This window comes from Nyctibius grandis, chromosome 17 (genome assembly GCF_013368605.1).
Source record: "Nyctibius grandis isolate bNycGra1 chromosome 17, bNycGra1.pri, whole genome shotgun sequence".
NCBI lineage: Eukaryota > Metazoa > Chordata > Aves > Nyctibiiformes > Nyctibiidae > Nyctibius > Nyctibius grandis.
The window spans coordinates 7,095,837-7,117,561 of NC_090674.1; the positions used below are offsets into that span (position 1 = coordinate 7,095,837).

Consider the following 21,725-nt stretch of genomic DNA (forward strand, 5'->3'; position numbering starts at 1 on the left):
CAGCTAGATGGTTTCCTTTTGCGGTTGATTCTCTGGTAAAAGGTGGGACGTGGAGAGCGAAAGATGAGTGAACATAAGCGTTAAGACCTTAGTCAACAGTGGTTTTGACAAATTGCCCTTGATGTGGTGTCTAGTTGCTAGTTTATTTAGGGACTAGAGTGTGGACTCTTGCCTAGTGGCTCTTGTTGTCATAAGGCTTATCGGCTTCTTGATGGAGACAGCCAGAATCACATTGCCTACTACTATGAGGCTGCTGCAGGTGTGGCTAGTGTTTAAAAAAAAAAAAAAAAAATCTTTGTTTTATGCTTCCTGCAAACAATGGCCTTTTTAACAAAGGTATTGTTAAAATACAGCTGTTACATAAATAGATGTATTCCACAAGAGTTTGCAGACGAATATTGCAGTAACTCACTTGAAAGTAATGTGAAGGAGTTGGAGCTTGTACTTGATTTTTTTTCTTCTCAGTGCTGAGAAACAGAAAGAAAGGCTGCCTACTGACAAACATAAACACAAGTAAACTGGATATTTGGAGTCCTTTAGTTTCTAGTGGTCTTATTAGCAACACAGCTTGTGACATCGAAGTTCTAATTTAACTGCACCAATAGTTGTAAATTATAAGTAACGCTGTGATGAATCTTACACTTAAGTAATGTGTTCCTGTCCCCTCCCTCCCTGCTCCAGGTGCAACTCAAATTTTTATTTCCTAGTGTATGGAAGGGTGAAATTGCAGGTGGTTCAATCTGTAGCTGTAAAATCAATGCTGTTAAGGGAAAACATGAGAACATTTTATTTAGTAAAACAGTAGGGGGAGCACCTGCATAAGAAAATATCCCATGAGAAATGGGATATGGAATGTGAAATTTTCACATCTCCTGTGCACTTGCCACTTAAATCTTGATGTATCATGGTGATCTGATATGTCCCAAGTTAAGAAACTTGAAGCTGCTACCCTAAATTATAGCATTTTATGAAACTAAAACCGATTGACCAATCTTTGCATCATTTTGTTCAGAATTCCAATTCACATCGTACTCCCATAGGTTTTGATTTTTGTTTAAAGTGAGAGCTATGATTTCCATGCTACCTCATGTGTCCAACAGTTCAATTGTTAAGAAAAATACCAAACATGGGAAGACTGTGGTTAAAATTAGAGGGCTTGGTAACTTTCTCACAACAAAAATACTGGTTGCTATTTCAGCATTGTACAGGGAGTGCAACAAGTGTGTCCTATCATAGCTTAATCTTCCCACTGGCTGTGATAGGTAGTATTTCCTTTGCCTTGTGTCCTATCATTTCTTTCAGCAGTCAAGAGGTTGATATCTCCTAAATCAGCTGCACATGAGAAAACTGGAACATAAGAAGTCTAGAGGGATTTAGCAGCAAGCAGTGATATTTTGTGAGAGCTACTAACTTAGTTTAAGGTTATAATCTGCTTGGTCATGAACAGCTGTTAGAGAAGTTGATTAGAATGCTAGGTATAATTTCTTGTTTGTGCTCTGTATGAGGTAGATGTTTTACTAAGTGTGCAGGGTAAATGTTTGTTGCCATTTTATTGAAGTGGGTAAATATGGTTTTCTTGTTTTATAGGTCAAGAAACCAAAGAAGAGCTCAAGAGACTTTTTTTGCAAAGTTGAAATGCTGGCTAATGAGCACGTAATTATTAGACTGGAAACCATTTATAAAGCTGAAGGATAAGTTTAGGCTTCTGAAGGTCAGATTTTCATTCCTTAAAATTTTGTTTTTTTGGGGGAATTGTGTGGTAAGTAATACTCTTTCTTTTTAGTAGAATTAGGTATTTTTAACACCACAGTCAAAAGTGTATCCAACAGCTGTAACAAGAATGAGGTAATAAACTCTTATGGTCGAGCAGAAGTTTGTGTAACTGATTATGGGGTCTGTTCCTACTTTTTGTGGTAGAAAACCCGTGCTGACCTTAATAACAGCTGAAAATCCAAACTGTAAGCAATTTTCAGTGCTGTATAACTGCTTCATTTTTGTGTGCATTGCCTGTTCCTTGCATCAATGTTTTATGGGGTCAGCTCGTTAATTATTTACTGAGGTTTTTGAATTCACACATTAACTACTCCTTATCATCACCTAAGGTTCCAGGTTGCCAAGACTCTGTTCCCACAGATGTTAAAACACGTGTTTAACTTCTCTGTATGTGACCATTCTTGATAAATTAACTTTTAGAATATAACAATGCATTTAAGTTGGTTTGTGATATTTTGAAGGGTGGGGGTTCTGTCGCGTATGGCAATAAACATATGTTCTCCCCTCAAAAGGAGAAGCGAATTGAAACAAGAAAAAAATTAAAAGCATTAGGTAGGACTGTTAGTTGAGGTGTAACAAAGTGAAATAATTTAATATTAAACATTCAATCCTGCAAACTCTTGGGGAATTTCAGGATACTTGACTAGTGAAAGAGACATCTTAACCAAAAGGACTATAAAGTGTTGGTTTGCACAGTGGTTTGTGACTGCTGATTAGAAGTGAGGCTGAAACTCACTGGTAGTGAATTTAAGTCCTGTACATACACGCAGTGAAGATGCTGCTGCTCAGTGATCGCGTGGAAGTGAGGAGCACTGGCCGGTTCTTCAAAGTCTGAGGGAGGAAACGTGAATTGGCAAATGTTTTGTGAGTGTATAGAGTATTCAATGAATTATGCCTTACTACTTCCTTCCTTCCATTTTCTCACTTCCGTATCATTCTGCGTGCTTCCTTTTTGTAGAATAATGATTTTGAAAGAGCAGAGTTGTTCTATGAAAATGGATTTGTAAGTAATCCTTTCTTGAGAGTCATACGAATGTGACATGAGATGGCTCCTGTTCCAGTGCTGTGCAGTATTTCCATGTGTTAGTGTAGCCGGGGCTCGCCTCTCACTTGAAGAAAGTTTTATCAATCTATTTGCAAATGTTGTTTTTTTCTTTTTGTTTTATCTTTTTTTTTTAATGTTTCTAGGCAATCTATTTACCAAAGTAATAACCCGGCACTTTTTCCTAACGTAATACTAAGCAGTTAAGTGTATTAAGCTGAAAAAGCACAGTAGCCATAACCTTAAGGACCTGAGGCTCTAGTACCTATCAAACACTGCCTACTAACCTTAGGAAAGTCTCTTGAATACACTGTATCATGAGAATTATACAGCTTATTGGCCCACTATGATCCTTTACCAATGTGATGGTTCAGCTGATGCTGGAAGTGACGTGGTAAAGCACCCTGGGATTGTCGTGGCTAATTGTTCCCTTCATCACATACAGCAAGAGCAGACAGGTGTTAGTTGTTACGCAGTGATCTGCAAGAAAAATCTATGTTTCTTCTACTTTGTATTCTGATTGATATTGGCAACTGCTGAAAACTGCTGTATCTCTTAAAATTTAGCTGCTGTGTTTTACTTAAGCTTTTGCAAGACAAATTTCTGTGCAGACTTTTATTTCCATTGTGTGCTTCTCTACTTTTCCTTATAACAGACCTGATAAGGGAGTGAGTTGCTTCATTGATGTTAACATAAGGAAGTCCAAAATGTAAAACAAACTCAGTGCACAGTAATGATTAACTTTTCCTCCTACATGTTGCTTGTCTGAGCCTTATTAAATATGGTTTTACCTCTGCAGACCTGTTAGTATAGAAGAGGTTTGGAGTGCAGCTTTCAAACAGGGCGGTAGGCAGATGTTGCAGTTTCCAACCTGAAGAACAGGTTCTGCAGATGTAACAGGAACGAAGTGTCTGCTCAGGTTTGTTACCACCCTCTGGTTCCTTTTGCCTCCTCCCACTTTGAACTTGTTACCCTGGAGCTGAACTGTTTGAATAAGGACTGTAAGAGCTGCTTTGTGATCAGTGAGCCGAGAGCCCTTAACATGTAAAATGCAGGGGCGGAGCCTTCGCTCTCAGGCTTTGCGGTTCCCTCCCCCCATTTTTTTTGTCACGCTCATGAAGGTTCCGATGCACCGTGCAAAGAAGCCAGGACAGCTTGTCTGCGCTGTCCGGAGAGGAGAGACAAAGGTGCGTGGGGCTTTGTGTTTGCTTTTGTCTTATTTTAATTTGCTACTTTCTCTTTCAGGAATTGTTTTGGTATACTTTTAACACTTTTGCTCACTCTTAGAAGTTAGCAAGAAATTTTATAATGAGCTAGTGCAGGAATATATATAGCTTTATGATTGCAATAGAGTTTGCTACTACTTTTGCTTTTGTCTTTTTTAAGGAAGAGAGAGAATGGGAAGAGCATGATGTCTAATGCTTGTTTTATTTTGATCATGCTTTCTCTTGTTCATGAAAGTGTTCAAGAACCTTGGTATTCTGTTAGTCCTAAGTTTTTAGATTCTCTGAGCGTGTAGGGATGAAGCAAAGTGCATTTGTGATTTAAGTTGAGATTTTTCTAACCGCACAACTGCTTTCTTCAACGCGAGAGGCTAGCGCGTTCATTCTGAAATGGTAACCTGAGCCTTGAGGTATACTAAGCCAAAACTAAAACTGACTTGGATAAGAGAAGTTGAATGTAAAATAAACTCTAAATATTGAAATAAAATACTAATTAAGTAATATAACCTAACTGATTCTGTGACTGAACACACGTAACCCTTCGAAAGGGTATGCGTTATTTGGCTTTTTTTTTTGGTCATTCTTTCTTGGCATAAAAATACCAAATGCCTCGAGCTCTAGAGTTTAGATGCAAGTCTTAAACATTTCTACAATCATGTTTTGTTTCATGGTAGAGGTAGGTTCAACTGTTAAAAAATTGAGTAGGAGTGGAGTAAGATTCACTGCTGAGTGCAGTGAAATAGGAAATTGATGCCATCTTCAGAATCTAGCTCAAAGTTAAGTTCGTTCTTTATTGTTCAAAAGAAAATACTCAAAGTTTTGTCTATTAAGAGAGCTTTTTCTGTTCTTACTGAGGGGAAAAACCTTTAGCTGGGGAGAATTCTTTTTTTGCCTAGTAAGATTAGGTTTGAAGGAACTGTTTAGTCCAAATGAAGGACAGAGGGTTGTGAGGGAAGGTCAGTGACTCCTGATGAAATGTACTAGTTATCTAATGTGGGCAAGATTGCATGGTGTCATAGTTATTGCATTTAATGACCTCAGTACCAGTGTGTGAAGAACAGATGAATAAATGCTAACTTGTCTCTGAGCTCTTCAGTAGGTGGACTGTTTGTTTTAGATTGTCTGCTTCTGGGCACCAAGGGTTGATTATATATCGACTAGAGATGGTGACCGATAGAGATACATTTGACATGGCAGACCAGTTAACAGTGGCTTTTTTTATTTAATAAGCTAAATATTTTACCAGATCTACTTCTGTCATACATACTTGTATAATATAAGCCTGTGTAACTGAATCTTGAAACTCTGAGTATTTTTTGTTAGTCTGTCTAATGCTTACATTAGTCTGGGAAAGTTAGTTTTTTCTCTGATTGTCCTTGCAGCTCACGGAGATTCTCATCTTACAGAACTGCAAGTCTTCTAGGGCCACAGATACATGGATTGTTTGTTAACTCATACCTTGTCATTGGTAAGTAAATGAGATTTTTTCAATGGAATGTCTTGCCTGAAAGCATTAGCTGAGTGAGGTTTTCAGATTGATTTGAGTCAGAAATACAGCATGCAACTTGAGAGATTGATTTTTGTATACCTGGTTCTGATCTGGCCCTGCATTTCTTTATTGTTTGTCACAACCTCACTTGTTTCCATTTAATTAAGGAATGGCTACTGGAGAATCTTCTGACATTTTAATAGTTGTCAGGGAGCTCTGGATTGCCTCAGAAATTAAGAGGGAAATCAGGTGGGAAGGTGAAGGAACTTTACATGTTAACATTCTTGGGAGAGACTGAAAGTGCTGCAAAGTCTATGTAGTTCCCATCCCCTCCAGGTGGTGTTTGACAAAGGCTGTTATGCAGAAACTTGCAATACCACTTTCTGTGTTGAATCTGATGTTAAGAGGATGTCTCTTCATAGCTCTCCTTGCAGGACTAGTTACTATAAAATAACTTAAAAGAAGCTCCTCCCTGACTCTTCTTTCCTTCAGTGTGCCCCTTCTCCCCCAGCTTGTTATTCCAGATTTCCTGGTGTCCTTAGATGCTGGAACATATTTTCTAGAAGTTTTCTCTGTCTTTAACTGAAAACATGTAATTCACGTTCTATTTGTTTAAAAAAAAGCAAGGAATGGCGCCTGAGGAGACAACGGAAGCATGCAATTGAGGTGCCTAGAAGAAGCTGCTTCTATAGCCTGCAGAGGAGAAAGTGAAAACCAGAGAACTTTGGAATGTGTTATGTGCTGGTATTGTTCAGTGGGGTTGCTGCAAGAGCTGAGTGAAATGTGTTCTACTTGATTTGGTGTGTCAAGGGTATGACCACATTGGATTGTACAGAGGTAGCTGGCTGTGAGTGGAGCTGCAGACAGGTTGTCAGATGGCTGAAATTGCCAGAAAGACTTGCATAAATTCCATTGGCTTTGGAGTGAGTCTTTGATAAAGATGGGGTTTACCAGTTTTTGTAATGCCCACTTAGAGCTGGCCTCTGGTCTGTGGATTTGGGGGGGTTGTGGTGCGGGTTTTGTTTATACTTAGAAACCGCGTAGTGGATTTGATGCTATACACCTTGGATAGTGAGATTGCAGTCTATGATTTTTGTTTTTGGATCATCCTTCATTAAATAACTTAATTTTTTTTTGGTCTCCTACAGTCTAAAGTGACCTATCCCACTTCTTTCTTCCCCTCCTGTGAGTTTAGACAGATTGTGAATGAGATGAGGTTATTGCAGTAATGTTATTTATTGCCTAACAAAGTACTAAAGTCCGCAATAAGGCAGTGAACAAAGCAGAGCTGTACTTTGACATTTGTTGGATTAGGCCCTAAAGACTTGCTACCTTGTAGCAAGAAATTCCTGTCTCTTTAGATGAGGTTGAAAAAAAAAAAGTTGGGCTTCTGGAGAGTGACCAAGACGGCTAACATGACTGAGAGTATTTACACTGTTAGTATTAAAGATCTCTTGATTACAAATGGCATTGGAGCCCATAAACTGCGTCTCCTCTTCAATATGACTCACAAATTCCCCTGTGCAGTAAAAGCTTAGTTTTTCCAGCAGTAGTCACTTCCTGCCTGTCTCCTAACACAGAGATCTTCCTCTCCCCATTCCTTCTCTGAGGCTTTTTGTTTTTCATGGTCTATAGTACGAAACTTGTAGTTTCGAAGTACTTCTCAGGCAAGCTTATTGGATGAGATTTAGAGCCTTGCTTAATTAGTTCCCTTTGCTTTTCTAATAAAAATTTCCAGTTCTCCCTTGCTAATAAGAAATGCAAATGTTCCTAAGAAGCAAGAGGCTGCTGTGTGCTATGTTTCCATTGTCATTTCAGATAGGTCTGGGAACAGACTAGCAACAAATAACGATTGTGAAACTGAGAGGGTTTTTTGGCAACTCAAGATAAAGAGGAAAGGGGATTATAAACAAGTCTATCCCCTATATATATAAATTGTTGCAAATTTCACATTTTGTTTTGTAAAGTAAATGCTAAAATCATATGACACAGTCAATATAAGGCTGAAATAAATTATTTGGATTTAATAAGAAGTCTCTTTACTTGCATAAGGAAGATTCAGCTGCATCATTCAGCAAAAATGCAGGGCTCTCCTGCATGTGCAGCTCTAGCTCAAGCTGTAAGCGATGGGTGAAGAAAAGCTGACAAATGTTAAGTGTTCATTTTAAGTGGGATGACTGTGTTCTGGGTGTAAGGTGAATGCATCAGACTGCCAGAAAGATATTCTGCTGTCCTCTCTTCTTTGTTGTCTTTTCCATGCACCCCCTTATATTTTTAACCAAATTGTTTGCCAGAGAACTCTATCACATGCCAGTTTGTTCTGTGCATGCTCTGTCCCTTGGGAAAAAGAATGTTGTAGCACACCCTAAGGTGTGGGCTTACCCCCTTGTTCCATAGTACTGAAACAGACTTCTTTCATTCTGCAGTTGCTTTGGATGTGCAGTAACATGCCTGGGCGTGCAAGTTATCTCAAATGGAATTGCCCGGTGAATGGAGCTGCATTCTTTAACATGAAAAGCATGTCATAGTGAACCACGGCAGAGTTTAAAAGCAGATCCCAAGTCTCTGGTTCAAATGCTTTAAAGCATTTTTTTTCTCCCATTTGATCTTTTATCCTATTGATCTTCTTCCTGATCAAACTATTCAGGTTTAAGTGATGACTTAGTTCTACGTTTTATCCACAGTATCAGTGTGTCTGTTCTGGAAGGATATCAGAACTCGTCTGAGTTTTGGTGGGTGCCACACGATACCTCCCTGAACACAAAAACAGGTCTTTTGGGCTTAAACTTTAAATACGACAGTGATGTGCAAATGGCTAAAGGATTGTTAATAGTGTACACGGCTTTTCTGTCTGTAAGTGATATCTATCCTGCCTCTAGGGTTCTAAGTCCTGTTTTCTAAGGGAATATGGAGCCTCACACAATAATACTTAGGCAGGGCTTTTAACCTAACCAGTCAGTTTAAATCTTGTTCACGTGGTCTGAACAGGTAGAGTTGCTCTCTTCTGGCTATTTTTAACTTTTGTCAATCAGGAGTGCTGTTCTCAGAGGCCAGAGACCAGGGGAAGAGAGGGAAGTCTGAGGACCTGTGCAGAAGCTCTGAGAGGTGGGACTGAGTGAAGAAAGAACATCTTTTGCGTGAAAACAGAAGACATTGAGAGATCTCCTGAGTCACAATAGCTTCACTTTCAGATCAGAAAAAAAGAGTAAAGAACGTGAATTTGACGTGACTCAAGACAATAAAATATTCAATGAGCAATATCCTCATACAATGTACAGTATTGCAGCTCATCTGCCTTCACTGAAATGGTGCCAGTATGTACCAGCACGAACATCTGTGCCCATTAAGTCTTCCTCACTCTCATGGATATGTTCTTTGCCGTATAATGAGTCACAGTGATTGAACTTCCTACAAAGGAAATGACCTCTCAAAAAACCCCTCAAGCAAAGAGGTGAGAGAGTCTGGCAAAGTAACTACCAACCAGTCCAACTTTCTGAAAGGGAAATGGGTAGATCATGTCTCAATGCTAAAACAGTTTCATCTGTCCTATGAGCTGTGGTTTCCTGGATTAATCTCAGGGTTAAACACTTAACACGCATGTACCAGAAATGGTGCTTTGTGGCTAGTGGCTATAAAATTGTGGTTAGGAGGAGAAGTTGCCCAGATGACCAAAGCAGACAGATAACTCACCTGCTGCAAGGCAGTGCATGTCAAATGTGGAACTACTTGCTCAGAGTATGTGATGGAGTAGCTCCAGAAATGCTGTTGAGTGCAGTTTTGGCTGCTTCAGTGGACACAGTTGATTTAATTCCTGAGATGCCTTCTAATGTCTAGTTTTGGTTCTCTCATAAAGTTCTAAAAGGACCTTCCTGAGTCTGTGAAATCTGTCCTAAGTTTATAATTTTGGTTTTGGTGACTATAGCTGTGCTTTGTAATAAACATATTCTTCACTAAATGAATTTCACCCACTGATGTGCCCAAAATTATTACAGAGCGATGGGATACTCTTTGAGATATTTCCCGTTTAAATGTGCAAACAAGTGATTTTAATGATACTGAATTTCTACAGGATTAATGTTGCTGAGCACTACTGTCCCATATATGAAGTTGCTCTGCATTTGGCTCTGTGTATGGGTATTACTTCACTGACTGACATGCTCCCTCTCAACAGAGGAGATTTTGACAAGATAGAGAATGGAGAAGGTGGGGCTTGGTGAAAAGACAGTCATAAAGAGGAAATGACTTCCCAGAGAAGCTGAATGAGGGACCCAAGACAAGAGGAGAGGTACAACTTCAAGCTGGCAGATGCCAAACAGGGACATCTCTTAAGTAATTTTTTGCTACAAATGTCCCCCCGCACCCCCCCCCCCAATTTCTACTCACTGTAAATTAATAGTGATGCCTCATTGCCCTCTCTCTTTTAAAATAGTGTCAAACTGGATCTGTGCTTTCACAACAAAACATGTTAGGGCAATGTTTCAGAGCTCAACTTGTAATTACAAACTGAAGGAGACTCCCATAGATTCAAACAGTTACCAGCACAAGGTAGGATCCAGGGTTTCTGTCTTGTGTGATTGCTGTTTTGGAGTGAGCCTTTCACCTTCTTTCTCTGAGGAGGGTATCCGTCTGAAAGTTCTGGAAAGGTGAGTCTTCTGTAGCCAGTGGGCAGGAGATAGGTGAGGAAAGGGAAGGAGAATGCCAGACAACGATGAAGAGAGACAGTATGGAGACGGTTGATGCAATGTAAGAGGAGAAAAGAGCTTTAAAGGGTAAGAGACAGAACTGAATGAACATGCCACCACCGCAGCTGATAGTTCTCAAAGCTGTCCTTTGGGAATGTAGCTGATAGATTCACTTATGATGTAGAATGATTAAGTGTATGTGTATATATTACGTGTATGTGTATCTATATATGTGTGTATATATATATAAAAAATTAAACCCAGCATGAGTCATTTGGTTTCTGGAGAAGTTGCTCCTGGCAAAAGCATAGTTTTCTATGGTTATAGAAAATACTGGGGTGAGGGAAAGAAGAGCCGGTGCCTTCTGTTACGTGAGGAGCTATCTGGGTGTAAGCTCCATTGTATGTCATCTAGCTATGTTTCTGTAGTAAATGTTGTATAATAAACAGTTAAAGCTACTTCCACTATTTAAAAAAAATGTCTTCTCCAGGTCTGCAACATGCGAGAGACTCTGGGAAGATACACTGAATACTTGTGACTGTTTTGCTCCTGGGAAAGGTCATCACATCCATTTTATCAAGACTGAGCTCAGTGGTAGTTCTTTCTCCACACTGACATTATACATTCTATTCTTCAATGCGTGGAATATGTGTCAGCAGGATTAAACCAGGACAGTCTCCTGAATGTGGAATTCCGGAGAAGGCTCTCACTGTGACTTCCAAAGTAAACCAGCAACATCCTGAAAGTCTTGATTTTTCTCGGACACTTTTATTACTCGACTGAATCTTTCTGCAGATATCTGTTCTGAAATACTGTGTTTGACTTGGAGCAAGCACAGTTGCTGGGCTGCTCTGACCGCTTGAGATGGCCCTGACTTCTCCAAAATCTGTAGCGGGGGATTTGACACAAAAAGAAGAACTTGCGCTCCATGATGGAAACTGTTTCCATTTCCTCTCTGCAAACGTCATCGCAATAGGTAAGTGAAAGGTTACTGTCCTTTCATTTAATAGTTTGGTATCGAAAATACGTTCTTTTTCTTTCAATTTACTTTTATTGTATTGAGATTTCCTGTGGGATTTCTATTTTTCCTTAATTTTTTTTCAGGGAATTGTGCTTGCATGTTCCTCAGTCCCTTTTTTTCTGTGTAGTTGGTATGATGACTAGAGTTTGGGTGAAATGTATTTACAAAGAAAGACAAGAATCAAACAAACAAAAATCCAAAAAAAATATTTTTCATGTTAAAGCAATTCGTGCTCATAAGAAAGAAACAGTGGTGGCCCTGTAACTTAGCGTTATCCTTTTTGTGGATGATTCTAGAGCAGTTGCCCATCAACTATTCTTTGGCTTTCAACCAGGCTCCTTTATTCAGTACCACCAAGTGCTCCTAAATATTTTATTCTTTAATCTTTACCAGATATATTCCAGAGGGAACACTAAATGCTGGGAAAACGGGGAGGAATCACTGCAGCAGAATGCAGCTATGAAGGCCATAAAAGCAGCAAGGAAAACCCAACCTCTTTCTCAAAGCAAAACATTTTGGGCCACATATTTAAAAAATGTAAATTAGTGTCATAGGATGAGACTATCAAAACTGATTGCAACTTTTTTCCTTTATTCTTTCAAATGCTTCTGGAAAATCTTTCTTCAAGTTCATGAGTGGGATTTATACGGCCTCAGGCTGTGGCTCTGTGCCAGGAAGTTGTCTGAATTGAGCTGAGAGATGCAGAGCTTAAATAATAACTATTGTTTGCTCTTTTTTGAGTGTTGACAGCTTGCGCAGGGGAAAATGAGCTGTTCTCTTAGGAAGTTCTGGAGATTACAGATGTGATATTGCGCATCAGGTGTTGACTGGAGATTGGGTAGGAGGAAGGGGATTGTGTAACTGATGTCTGTGGCAGATGAATTTGTGCTACAGGAGAGATCTCAAGAAGGATGAGCTGGCTTGTTGCATTTAAAATAATAAAAAAAAGAAGTTGATTTAGCCCAAGATTTTAATCAGAACTTCTTGTATTCAACACAGGACTCATTTGCTTGAAATACATTCTCAGTTACTGTCTACAGTCATGAAGTAGACAACACTAGAAGTTTTGGCTGGGCTCTCACAGGAACAAACTTCATGATTTTGGCCAAATTTCTAGCAATTATGAGATCAATTTAGCTTTCTGCTGGCTTACAATTTGGGCCCATACATATATTCTTTACTAGCATTAATGGAGCTGAATATATTTGTATTGTAGCTGTATTAAAAATAGCTTATCAGTGAAAATATAATCCATAATTAACTGTCATTACACTAGGTCTTATCTTCATCTTATCACGTATTTAGTGATACTCACTTTTTCCTAGTAGAGGTAGCTGTCATGTTTGGTCACCGTCTAAATGTGCTTCTTGGGTTTGCTGTATGCAGTAAGTACTTAAATATTCTATATTTATTCTTTAATTTATGCAGGTAAGTGGAACATCTATTCAAAAATAAATTATTCCAATGACTGCTGTTTTATTTTTTAAAAATAACCATAAAGCATGTTCTTAATTGAAAGGCAATCTAAAGGAAATGGACAAATTTTTAACTTCCTGCAAACAGGAACTACAGTTTTGCTATTACACATGTGTTAAATGCATACGCATTTTTTCAGCAGCATAGTAGGATTTTTGTTTATTCTTTCACAAGTCTTTTGAGCTTCTGTTAGTGTCCTGGTTGTGTTGTTGCAGCTTAGGCAAATGCCCAAGCAGTTGGCTAAATGAAACTTGCATTGAGTGTCATGAACACTAGCAATGAAATGAAGTATGTGCTGAAGTACTTTGCTAAACTGGGACCTTTCCAAAGAGGTATTATTCTTAGCTGACGAATCTCATGAATACTGAAGGCCTGTAGCAGGATCTTTAACATTCCACTGTCTTCTGTTGCCTTTGCACAGCTCTTCAGCTCTCCTGTCTTTAACTCTGTGAGCTGTTGGATTCATATCTCGTGGTTCCTCAGCATGAGAAGATAAGCTTGCTCATATGCTCTGGGGAAGGTTGCCCTGATACTACTATTGTAGTGTGTCAATAGAAAAAGAGAAATATTTACAAAAATTGTTTCCTGCCTCTCACCTGCAGATTGCACCAACCACGATAATTCTTTTTTTCCTAGCTCTTTCTCATAAATTGGTTTGCAAGAGGTTTGAAAAAGAAAAGTGCAGAAATTTAGAGGTGAAATGTGTAGTACCTCATTTGTGTGTTTTCTGGCACTACAGAACTAAGATGGTATGTTCCAGTTATTGTTACATCGTATAAACTGACTTTTAGGGAACTACTTCTTATTTGTAGGATGAATTGTCATTTGTTGCCTCCTGAACAAGAATTGTCCGTTATGTACTTCGTACATAAAGCTCTATCAGTGTGCATACGCAGGGCAAAGTGCAAAGAAATGGCAGAAATAGCTGCAGGGAGAGAAAGTCTTCATTGTGCCTGTGCAGCACTTCCAGCATTCCAGCGCAAGTGGGTCTGAACCTGAACAAAAGCTGGTCTGCAGCTCAGGAATCCCTCTGCAGACTTGTCCAGAACACCCACTTGAGTTTGTTCTTAACTCCCTAGTTAACTCTTTCTGTGACTCAGTTTAAATGCTGTGTAGCGCAGTGACAGCTTTTATCTTATTTTGCCTTTGTATTGCCATAAATGCTGAGCAATCTACACAGAAGCAATCATAATAGTGTTGAGCTGTTGTCTTGAGTTGCCTCTGCTTTCAGACATGACATTTCAGCTTTATCAAGCCTGTGCTGTCAAATGTCACACTTCGGCTTTCTCATTTGGGTGAATACATCTGCGAGAAATACTTAGGAAAGGATGAAGCTAGAGAGTTAAATCACTAGTTGGAATAAATCTGTGCAGTTAAATAAATGCTCCTCAATCGATCATTTGGTCCCATTGTATCGTAGCTCCCTACAATCTGCTTCTGTACCATACTTACTAATCTTTGACTGCTTAAAACTCTTAGCATTCTTCTCCAGCTTTCTGATTTGTTTCATCAGTTGAGACAGTTTTCAAAACTTGTAGCTTTTTTTTTGAATAAAAACTGGTTTTCTGTGTAGGCTGTATACGGATGAGGAATAAGATTGCTATGTAAAAAGGAAATCTAGGTGGAATGCAATTAACTTTTACATAATTTTGCTGTATAATGTGATTCAACATCATTACAGCAGCATTGGGAAAGTCCAAAATCAAGGAGGCACATGGCAAATTCAGTAATCCTCTATTTTTCAAATATGTTCTGGCATGTCTAGACTCACTTTTCCCTTGTAATCTGATGAGAGTGTGTTATGCACAGACATGCAAAATCCTGTTTGCTTAGATACATAGTACATCAGATTAGCCTGAAGAAGTACTTCAGATGGCCTTCAGCATGTGGCCCAACATGCTGCCTGTCTACATGAGCAGGGGGTTGGACTAGATGATCTTTCAAGGTCCCTTCCAACCCAAACTGATCTATGATACAGGTTTAGCTGAAGAACAGACACAGAAGTGATAATATGTGAATTGGCATCAGCTGTCTGAAAGTAACTCGAATTAAAGCTAGATTGCTGTAAAACTGCCCATCAGTTAAAAACAAAATGTGAACTGATACTGTGGTTTTACTAGTTCTGCATGTATTAGTGAGTCTGTGTAGCAGTCACCTATATGTGCTGGCTACAACTGATAGACGTTTCCTAGTCTGGGTAGAGAATTCCCCTGCAGTCCCTCTCAGACTTAACATTTGACCTATATATGAAATTTCTATAACATAAATTCTGTACCTTGGACATAAGATGATGATTTCTTTGGAAGTAAACTGTGAGTCTCTGAAGGACACATGTCCTAGAATACATAAATTTGAAAAAAAGGTGTAAATAGAGAGCTCAAAAGTATTTATGTGTGTATGGTACTGGGTGAATTTCTATTGAGGCTTTTGTGTGACTAAGAAATTAACAGTATTAGCTTCATTTTCAAAGAGGTGTGACCATTTAGACATAAGTGTTAGAGACCTGTGCCGCAAGTGGTATGCGTATCGGCAGCTCTGAGGTTTAGCACTCTGTCTGAACCTCGGTACCTGAGGACTGGTGAAACAGAATCAATTTTCTGTCAGTGAAAAAGGCTGTTTGCTGTTGTCCATCCATGCTCATGTAGCATTCTTTAACACTAAGTCTTAGAAGAAAAATTGTTCGAAATAATTCAGTCTTTGAGCTGTTTTATATCCTATTAAAAGATCACAAAATTGTAAGAAATTGTGCCATTTATGTAATGTAGTGTGCGTTGTAAAGGAGAAAGTATCTTGAATTACTTGATGACGAGCAACTTTGCTCCTCAGGTCGTTTTGCGTTACAGAAAGTAACATTTGGCTGTAACTTAACGCTAGAGGGCAACGCTGGTCTGAATTTATCCGTACATTCATCGCCCTCTGAACATGCAGGTTCCGCACACGCATTACATCTGGTGTAGGGCAGAGCTGTGCGAATCATCTATGGCAGAAGGTGTCAGGAAGACACTTGGCTCAGTATGCAGTCCCTGCTTCCCTCCCACCTCTCAACCAGAAAAGGGCAATGCTACTGTTCTGGTTTAAGTCTATTTCTGTAGGATAAATGATGATACAGCACATAGCTGAATAGTAAATCTGGACCAAGCAGTGTATGAGGATCTTGCATTTCACTTTGACTGTGCTAAACATTGGTGTCTTGTCTTTCAGCTGATGTGATTCATATATTCCTTTTTCCTGTCGTTGAGGAATGTATATTTGTTTCCTTAAAGATATCAGTTTGGATTAAATGAGCTTTCTAAGCCTTGCCATTTAGCCCAAATAGATTCAACAGGCAATGAAAAACTGTCAAGCTTTCTAGATTAATTTCTTTCTTGGTTTTGTTTGGTTTGGGTTTTTGTTTGCCTGTTTTTTAGTAAAGACAATTGTATTGTATTTCATAGAGGCTCTGTGCCAAGATGCCTGAAGGTGTTTAGTCTGCTAACTCCTATTTAGGCACAGACATTCCTACTGAAATGTGTTGAAAGTTAGGAGCCTAAATACTATTGAATTTGACACCTGCAATGGGGCAGAGGTCTCCAGTTTGTTGTCTCCACTTCACGCATCCTTTGACCTTGGGTAGTGATTTTTGTTTTAGAATCATTAAATATCAATAACTACCTGTCTTTGTCTTAGTGGAGCTTTGTTAGGATAAATGCATAGAAGGTTGTGAAACTGTCAGAAACAGCAATGAGAACCATAGAGGTACTTGAGACAGACAGAGGTCTGATTTGTTGGTCGTTCTCCATTGTCAGCAGGAATATTGCAGCTTGGCCTCACCCGCCTTTGCTGTGTGCTACTGAAGTCATGCGACTATAATAAAAAGGGGAGAGTTGCTTGGACAGTCAGTTTATATGCTAGCTCTGTTTCTTCTGTAGGAAGTGAACAAGGGAAAACAAGGTAAAAGGTACCGACTGAACTATGTTGCAGAATGTTTTTTTTTCTGTACTGAGGAAAAAAAGCAGTGTAGTACCCCTGTAGCTAGAGCCATCTGTTAGCTTTACAGTAGAAATCTGCATCTCAGATTTTTGTTTCTGTAACTTAAAATCATTAGGCCTTCACTTTGAAGTTTGAAAAGGAAAGTAACAAATGGCAGGTGTGATGGCTTAAATCTTTCTAATGAGCTGAAATTCAACAAAGACTGCCTTTTTTTGAGGTGCTAAAGACTATTATATTACTCCAAGACAATTTAAAGCTCTCTAGAGAATCCGTGAGCAAGTTATATTGCCCTTACAGAAATAACCAGTCTTGGAGAAGAGGCTGACCAAGCCCCTCTTTAGGCTTAGACTGCAACAGATGAGTTACATGCTATCAATATCATCGTATTGTCTGATCCAAGCTACTGCTGTCGTGTTAATGGATCTTTTTTTTGTGTCACTTGTGGAAGGAGTGGAGTTGTTTTGCTGAGGTAAAACCTGAGGCATATTAAATTTTTGGTGTGCTGGTATTAAGAGCTTTTATGATTGAACATGGATTAGAAACTAGATCACCTGAATGTTACCTTCTGTTTCTTCTTCCACCTCCACCAAAGTCTCCCCCCTCAAGTTTTCTTGCTCTTTCTCCTGTATATCTGTTGCTGCCTGTAAAGATTTTAGAAGTATGTAGTGGAAAATGGGACACTTAAAGCAGAATAAACAGTACTGTTTGCACACTCATTCCAGAGTGTAGACTAAGAATATCGCTAATGTGATGGTCTGTATGGCTGTTGCCATCTACTGGGTGAATGCACAAATGCTAAGCTGGCATCATGAGTGCAAAACTAACTAAAGAGAGGAGACTTTGGAAAAAGAAGTTATATTTTTTTATATATATATATATATACACACACACACACACTATGGTTATTAAACAGTTCTTGTGAACAGTACAGTGACAAAAACATGATGCATAAATATGGCTCTTGAACCATATATGACCAGTACTATGCAGGCTTCCTGTGAAAGAGGGAAATCACGGAAGACTGCACTGCATGTGTGCTCATATATACACAGCCTCCAAACGTTCACTTCATCTTTCTAGAATGCGGGTTTGAAAAGTTTCGTGCTGCTTCAGAACCAGTTCTGTCAGAGTACTGTTATTCTTAGAACTTTTGTACCTGGCATCACTTGGTGGTTATTACTTAGGGCAGCGACTACTGTGTTCCCTCAAAACTGCTGCTGGTTGCAAGGCAGAGTAAAAGTTCTTAATAGGTGTGAGTATCTGGTAGCAGGGAAGTTACATTTCTTTATAGTTTGATTCTTAGAAACTAGTGAAATAAGTAAAAATAATGCTCAGCCAAATGGTTAGAATAAGTGCAGTATGTTTAGAGGTAGTAAACTAAGTTCTGGATCAACTGAACCAGTGCTGGAACAAACAAAAATAGTGTATTTATAATGCTGCATGGGGAGAAATACATTCCTTTCTTTCATTTGTAAGGGGGCTTAGCCTGTGTTTGTCAAAGATGGGAGGAGGGAGGGGGGGAATCCAGTATTCTTTAACAAAGTTCAACTATATTGGCATTATCTGTGGGAAGTTCTTAAGCTACAGCCATTAGCATGGGCTGATGTCTGGCTTCGATTTGCATTTGGAGTTTGGCAAATGGCTTTTTAAAACCCAAGCCATCCCTGACTGTGTGATACTGTGAAACCTGCCTGGCTTTAGATGTTGCTTACCTCCCAAAACATTTAAATACCCTTCATCTACAAGCAGTTTTCTTTTTATCTTTGTTCACATCAGAATCTTATCTGTCAGTTCGATCTGAGGTTAAACACTTCATCAGAGAGAGGAATGCTTTGTTTCTTGAGAGAACAAATAACTTCAGTTGTCTTCTGAAGCAAGTCATAGTGGGTCTCTACAGTTAATTAACTATGAGGAACTGCTTTATGCGTGGCTGCTGCTATCTTCTAGGTGAATCTTCAGCTGCATCACTGGCTATATAGTAAAAAAAAATGAGAATACTTTTGAACTCATGAACTCAGAGATACCAACTATGAGTTAAATGTAGTCATAGGACATGGAACTATAATAATGGATGAAATAATTTAATCCAATACTCTACTACTTGCCAGAACCATTTATATTGCCCTGAAGTAATAATCTTTTTCCCTTCCTGAAATGCTGAAGTTCCAGACAATTGGCTCAGTAAAGAAGAGGACTACAAAAGATTCTGCACCTGTTTAGAGACCATCCTAATCCCCTTAACTCGGGTGTACCTCTTACTGAACTGGAAGGGGGTGTGTTGGTTCCTGGTAGGCTAGAAGGATTTGTGATTGGATCTAAGGAAAAAAGCTTCAGGTCTGTGTCACAGGGAATGAAATTTGCGCTTACATATGCGGATACTTAGAATGTGCAAGACCATTAGTGAAAGTCATAGGAAAATCGTTCCAAGAAAGTATGCTCCAGCACAAGACAAATCTTTGTAATAGTGGCAGACGTAGGAGCTGGGTTGCTGTCAAGATCAAGCTTAAAAGTCAAGAAATTGAGCTTAATGAAGGTTCAAAATGGTCATTTGTTAAAAGCGCTGGCATTCAGATCCATGATTGCAGAACAGGTTTTGTTCTTATCATTTACTACCAGAAATAAGGAATAGATGCACAACAAAGTACTGTTTGAAGGGGTGGGGGAAGGTTGGTTTGTGCTTAATCCAGCATGCTGTCCTCCAGAGGAAAGTGGTTGATTAGGAAAATCTAGTTCTTTTGACTTGTTTTTCTCATGCAGCTCTAGGTAGCAATTTGCATCAGAGAAGTTTTACTGTGGGAAGGGACTAAAAAGTTAAAACTGTCTATTGAGAGATGCAAATATCTACAGACCATAGAGTACTCCGAGGAAAACACTAAACTTGTGCAGTCCTGGTTGATTATACCGAACTGGCTACGAGGTGGTGTTACTAAACTGTGTTCTTTACTAGAGCAGGTGATAGAGAAAAGTGGAGCAAGATCATCCTTTCTTACATACTGTAGATTCCCAGCAAAGGAACAAACATGATTCTGTTGTGCTACCTCAAAAACTTAAGTGTTTGGGGCTGAAGGTGGTATATACAGGGGCATCCACACTTTATTTTTCTAGAGGCAGTGAATTTGTTTTCTTTGCAAATAATTTTGTTCTGTTACTTTGGATGTTCAGGGTTAGAGGTTTTAAATACTCTGCCTGAAGAAGAAGAAGCAAGCACTGGTTGGTGGAGAATAAATCTGTTAGAGATGTCTAGAAGTTTTAGAAGCCGTTAGTGACTGGAGATCACAGTAAACTTAGGAAGTCCATAGGATTTGTGATCCTTAATCACTCTGGCATAATTGAAAAGGGACACCTCATATGGTTGTAAGAAATCACGGCTGTGGCAGCGTCTGACTGTAGTTCCTTGTTAAACAGTGGAAGAGAAAAGCACAGGAAATCTTAAAAGAAACATGAGCATTAAACAGCTGTCATAAAGAATTCCCTGTTGCCTTAGAGGAACAGACATTTCAGGGTCAACTGATGCTAGAGACATCAGGAAGGAGATGTCAGTCAATGAAGAGTTAATTGTTCCAGCAAAAAGTAGTTTAGATAAAATCCTACCTCTTTTCTCTCCCCCGCTTCCTCGGATGTTGTGTACAGTAAAGGAGCTTGTACCATCAGAAAACTGACAGTGATTCCTCAGTGACTGAGCTAATAAATGGGATGAAATTTAAACTGCCTTCTCACACAAACAGAAAGAGGGACTTGCAGAAGAGGGAGCAAGACGGAGGGAAAATGATGAGTATTTTTACATTCTAACATAGACAATTGAAAAAATATTCTTATTTCTAGAAGACAATGGATTTAGGAAGCCCACCGCAGAAGCACAGTAGGTGGATTTATTCTTTTTACCGTATACACTAGAATTTTAGCTAGAGGATAAATTGTACTCGTGCTTATGGGCACAGTTGTTTTTTAGTAGTATTTTGATAACATCACATTACTCTTCCTTTTTTCTTACTTGTTCAGAGATATTTATTAGCTGTTTGACCCTGTTTGTTTAGAGGATAATATTTTTTAGACCTTATGAGCACACTGTCATTCCAAAAGCTCTTTTATTTCTAAGCAGGCATGTTTTATTAACTATGGCCATAGTATCTAGATGAATAAAAAGACTGTTAAGTAAATGAAAATTCATTCTACTTACTGTAAATGAAATATGTACTGCTTCAGGGAAATGGTAACGCTACAGATAGAGCAATTCATAGTTCTCTGACAAATTTGTTTACTTCAGATCAGTTTCATTAGCTATAGACATTTCATTTAAGTGTACCTTGCAGACTTTACTGATGGAGGAGGCGAAAGCTGGCTTTTAAATAAGAAGGGCTACACCACAATGCAGTGTGCTAAACTCTGTGCATCATTTCTTAATGTCATTAATCATTGCTATCTGGGATAGAATCATCTATGCTAACTGCCACACCGTTCTGCTGTACCTGCATTCTCTTGGTGATTATACAGTAGTTTTGCTCTTGTAGGTTATGCTGATCAGTTTGGATTGTGCAGTTGCTCTTATCTTTGGCTGTGGTACATAGTTCATTTAAGTCATTAACATGTTTAGATCTCAAATTTATTCTCTGGTGTTGTGTGGTTTTTGTGGTTTTCTATATGCGTATGTCAATTGCATGTTTTATGACAAAGCATATTTGTATAGAGGATGATGAACAATATTGTGAGGTGATGCTTTTAACTTTTACCCCAAAGTTAAGATTACAGTAGAAATTATAATTAGAGTAAGATCTGGAATCTGAAATCCTATTTTATAATTTTTATATGTCTGCTATACAGTGATTCAGGAAACCTGTAAGTTTCATGAATGCCACGCTAATTTCTCTGTGGAAGGTTTGACAACATAACTCTTGGATGTTACAGCTCCTGTGAAGTTTAACTGAATGGAATTTGCATCCTACAGCTACTCTCATGTTTAGCCTGCCAGTATGCCTGTATTTTGTGACTACTTGTTTTTAAATTAAATTGGGAATAGTGGCCATTAAACAGATTGTGTCTGCTACATCTCTAG

At 38.8% G+C, this 21,725-nt stretch overlaps 1 protein-coding gene across 1 annotated transcript in view; it reads left to right on the forward strand.

The window, feature by feature from the left end:
- The first annotated feature begins 11,073 nt into the window (after positions 1–11,073).
- Positions 11,074–21,725, forward strand: part of PLCH2 (phospholipase C eta 2) — a 62,071-nt gene continuing 51,419 nt past the window's right edge. The window contains 1 exon segment of the mRNA XM_068414725.1: positions 11,074–11,185. Coding sequence (XP_068270826.1) covers positions 11,074–11,185 — 112 coding nt within the window.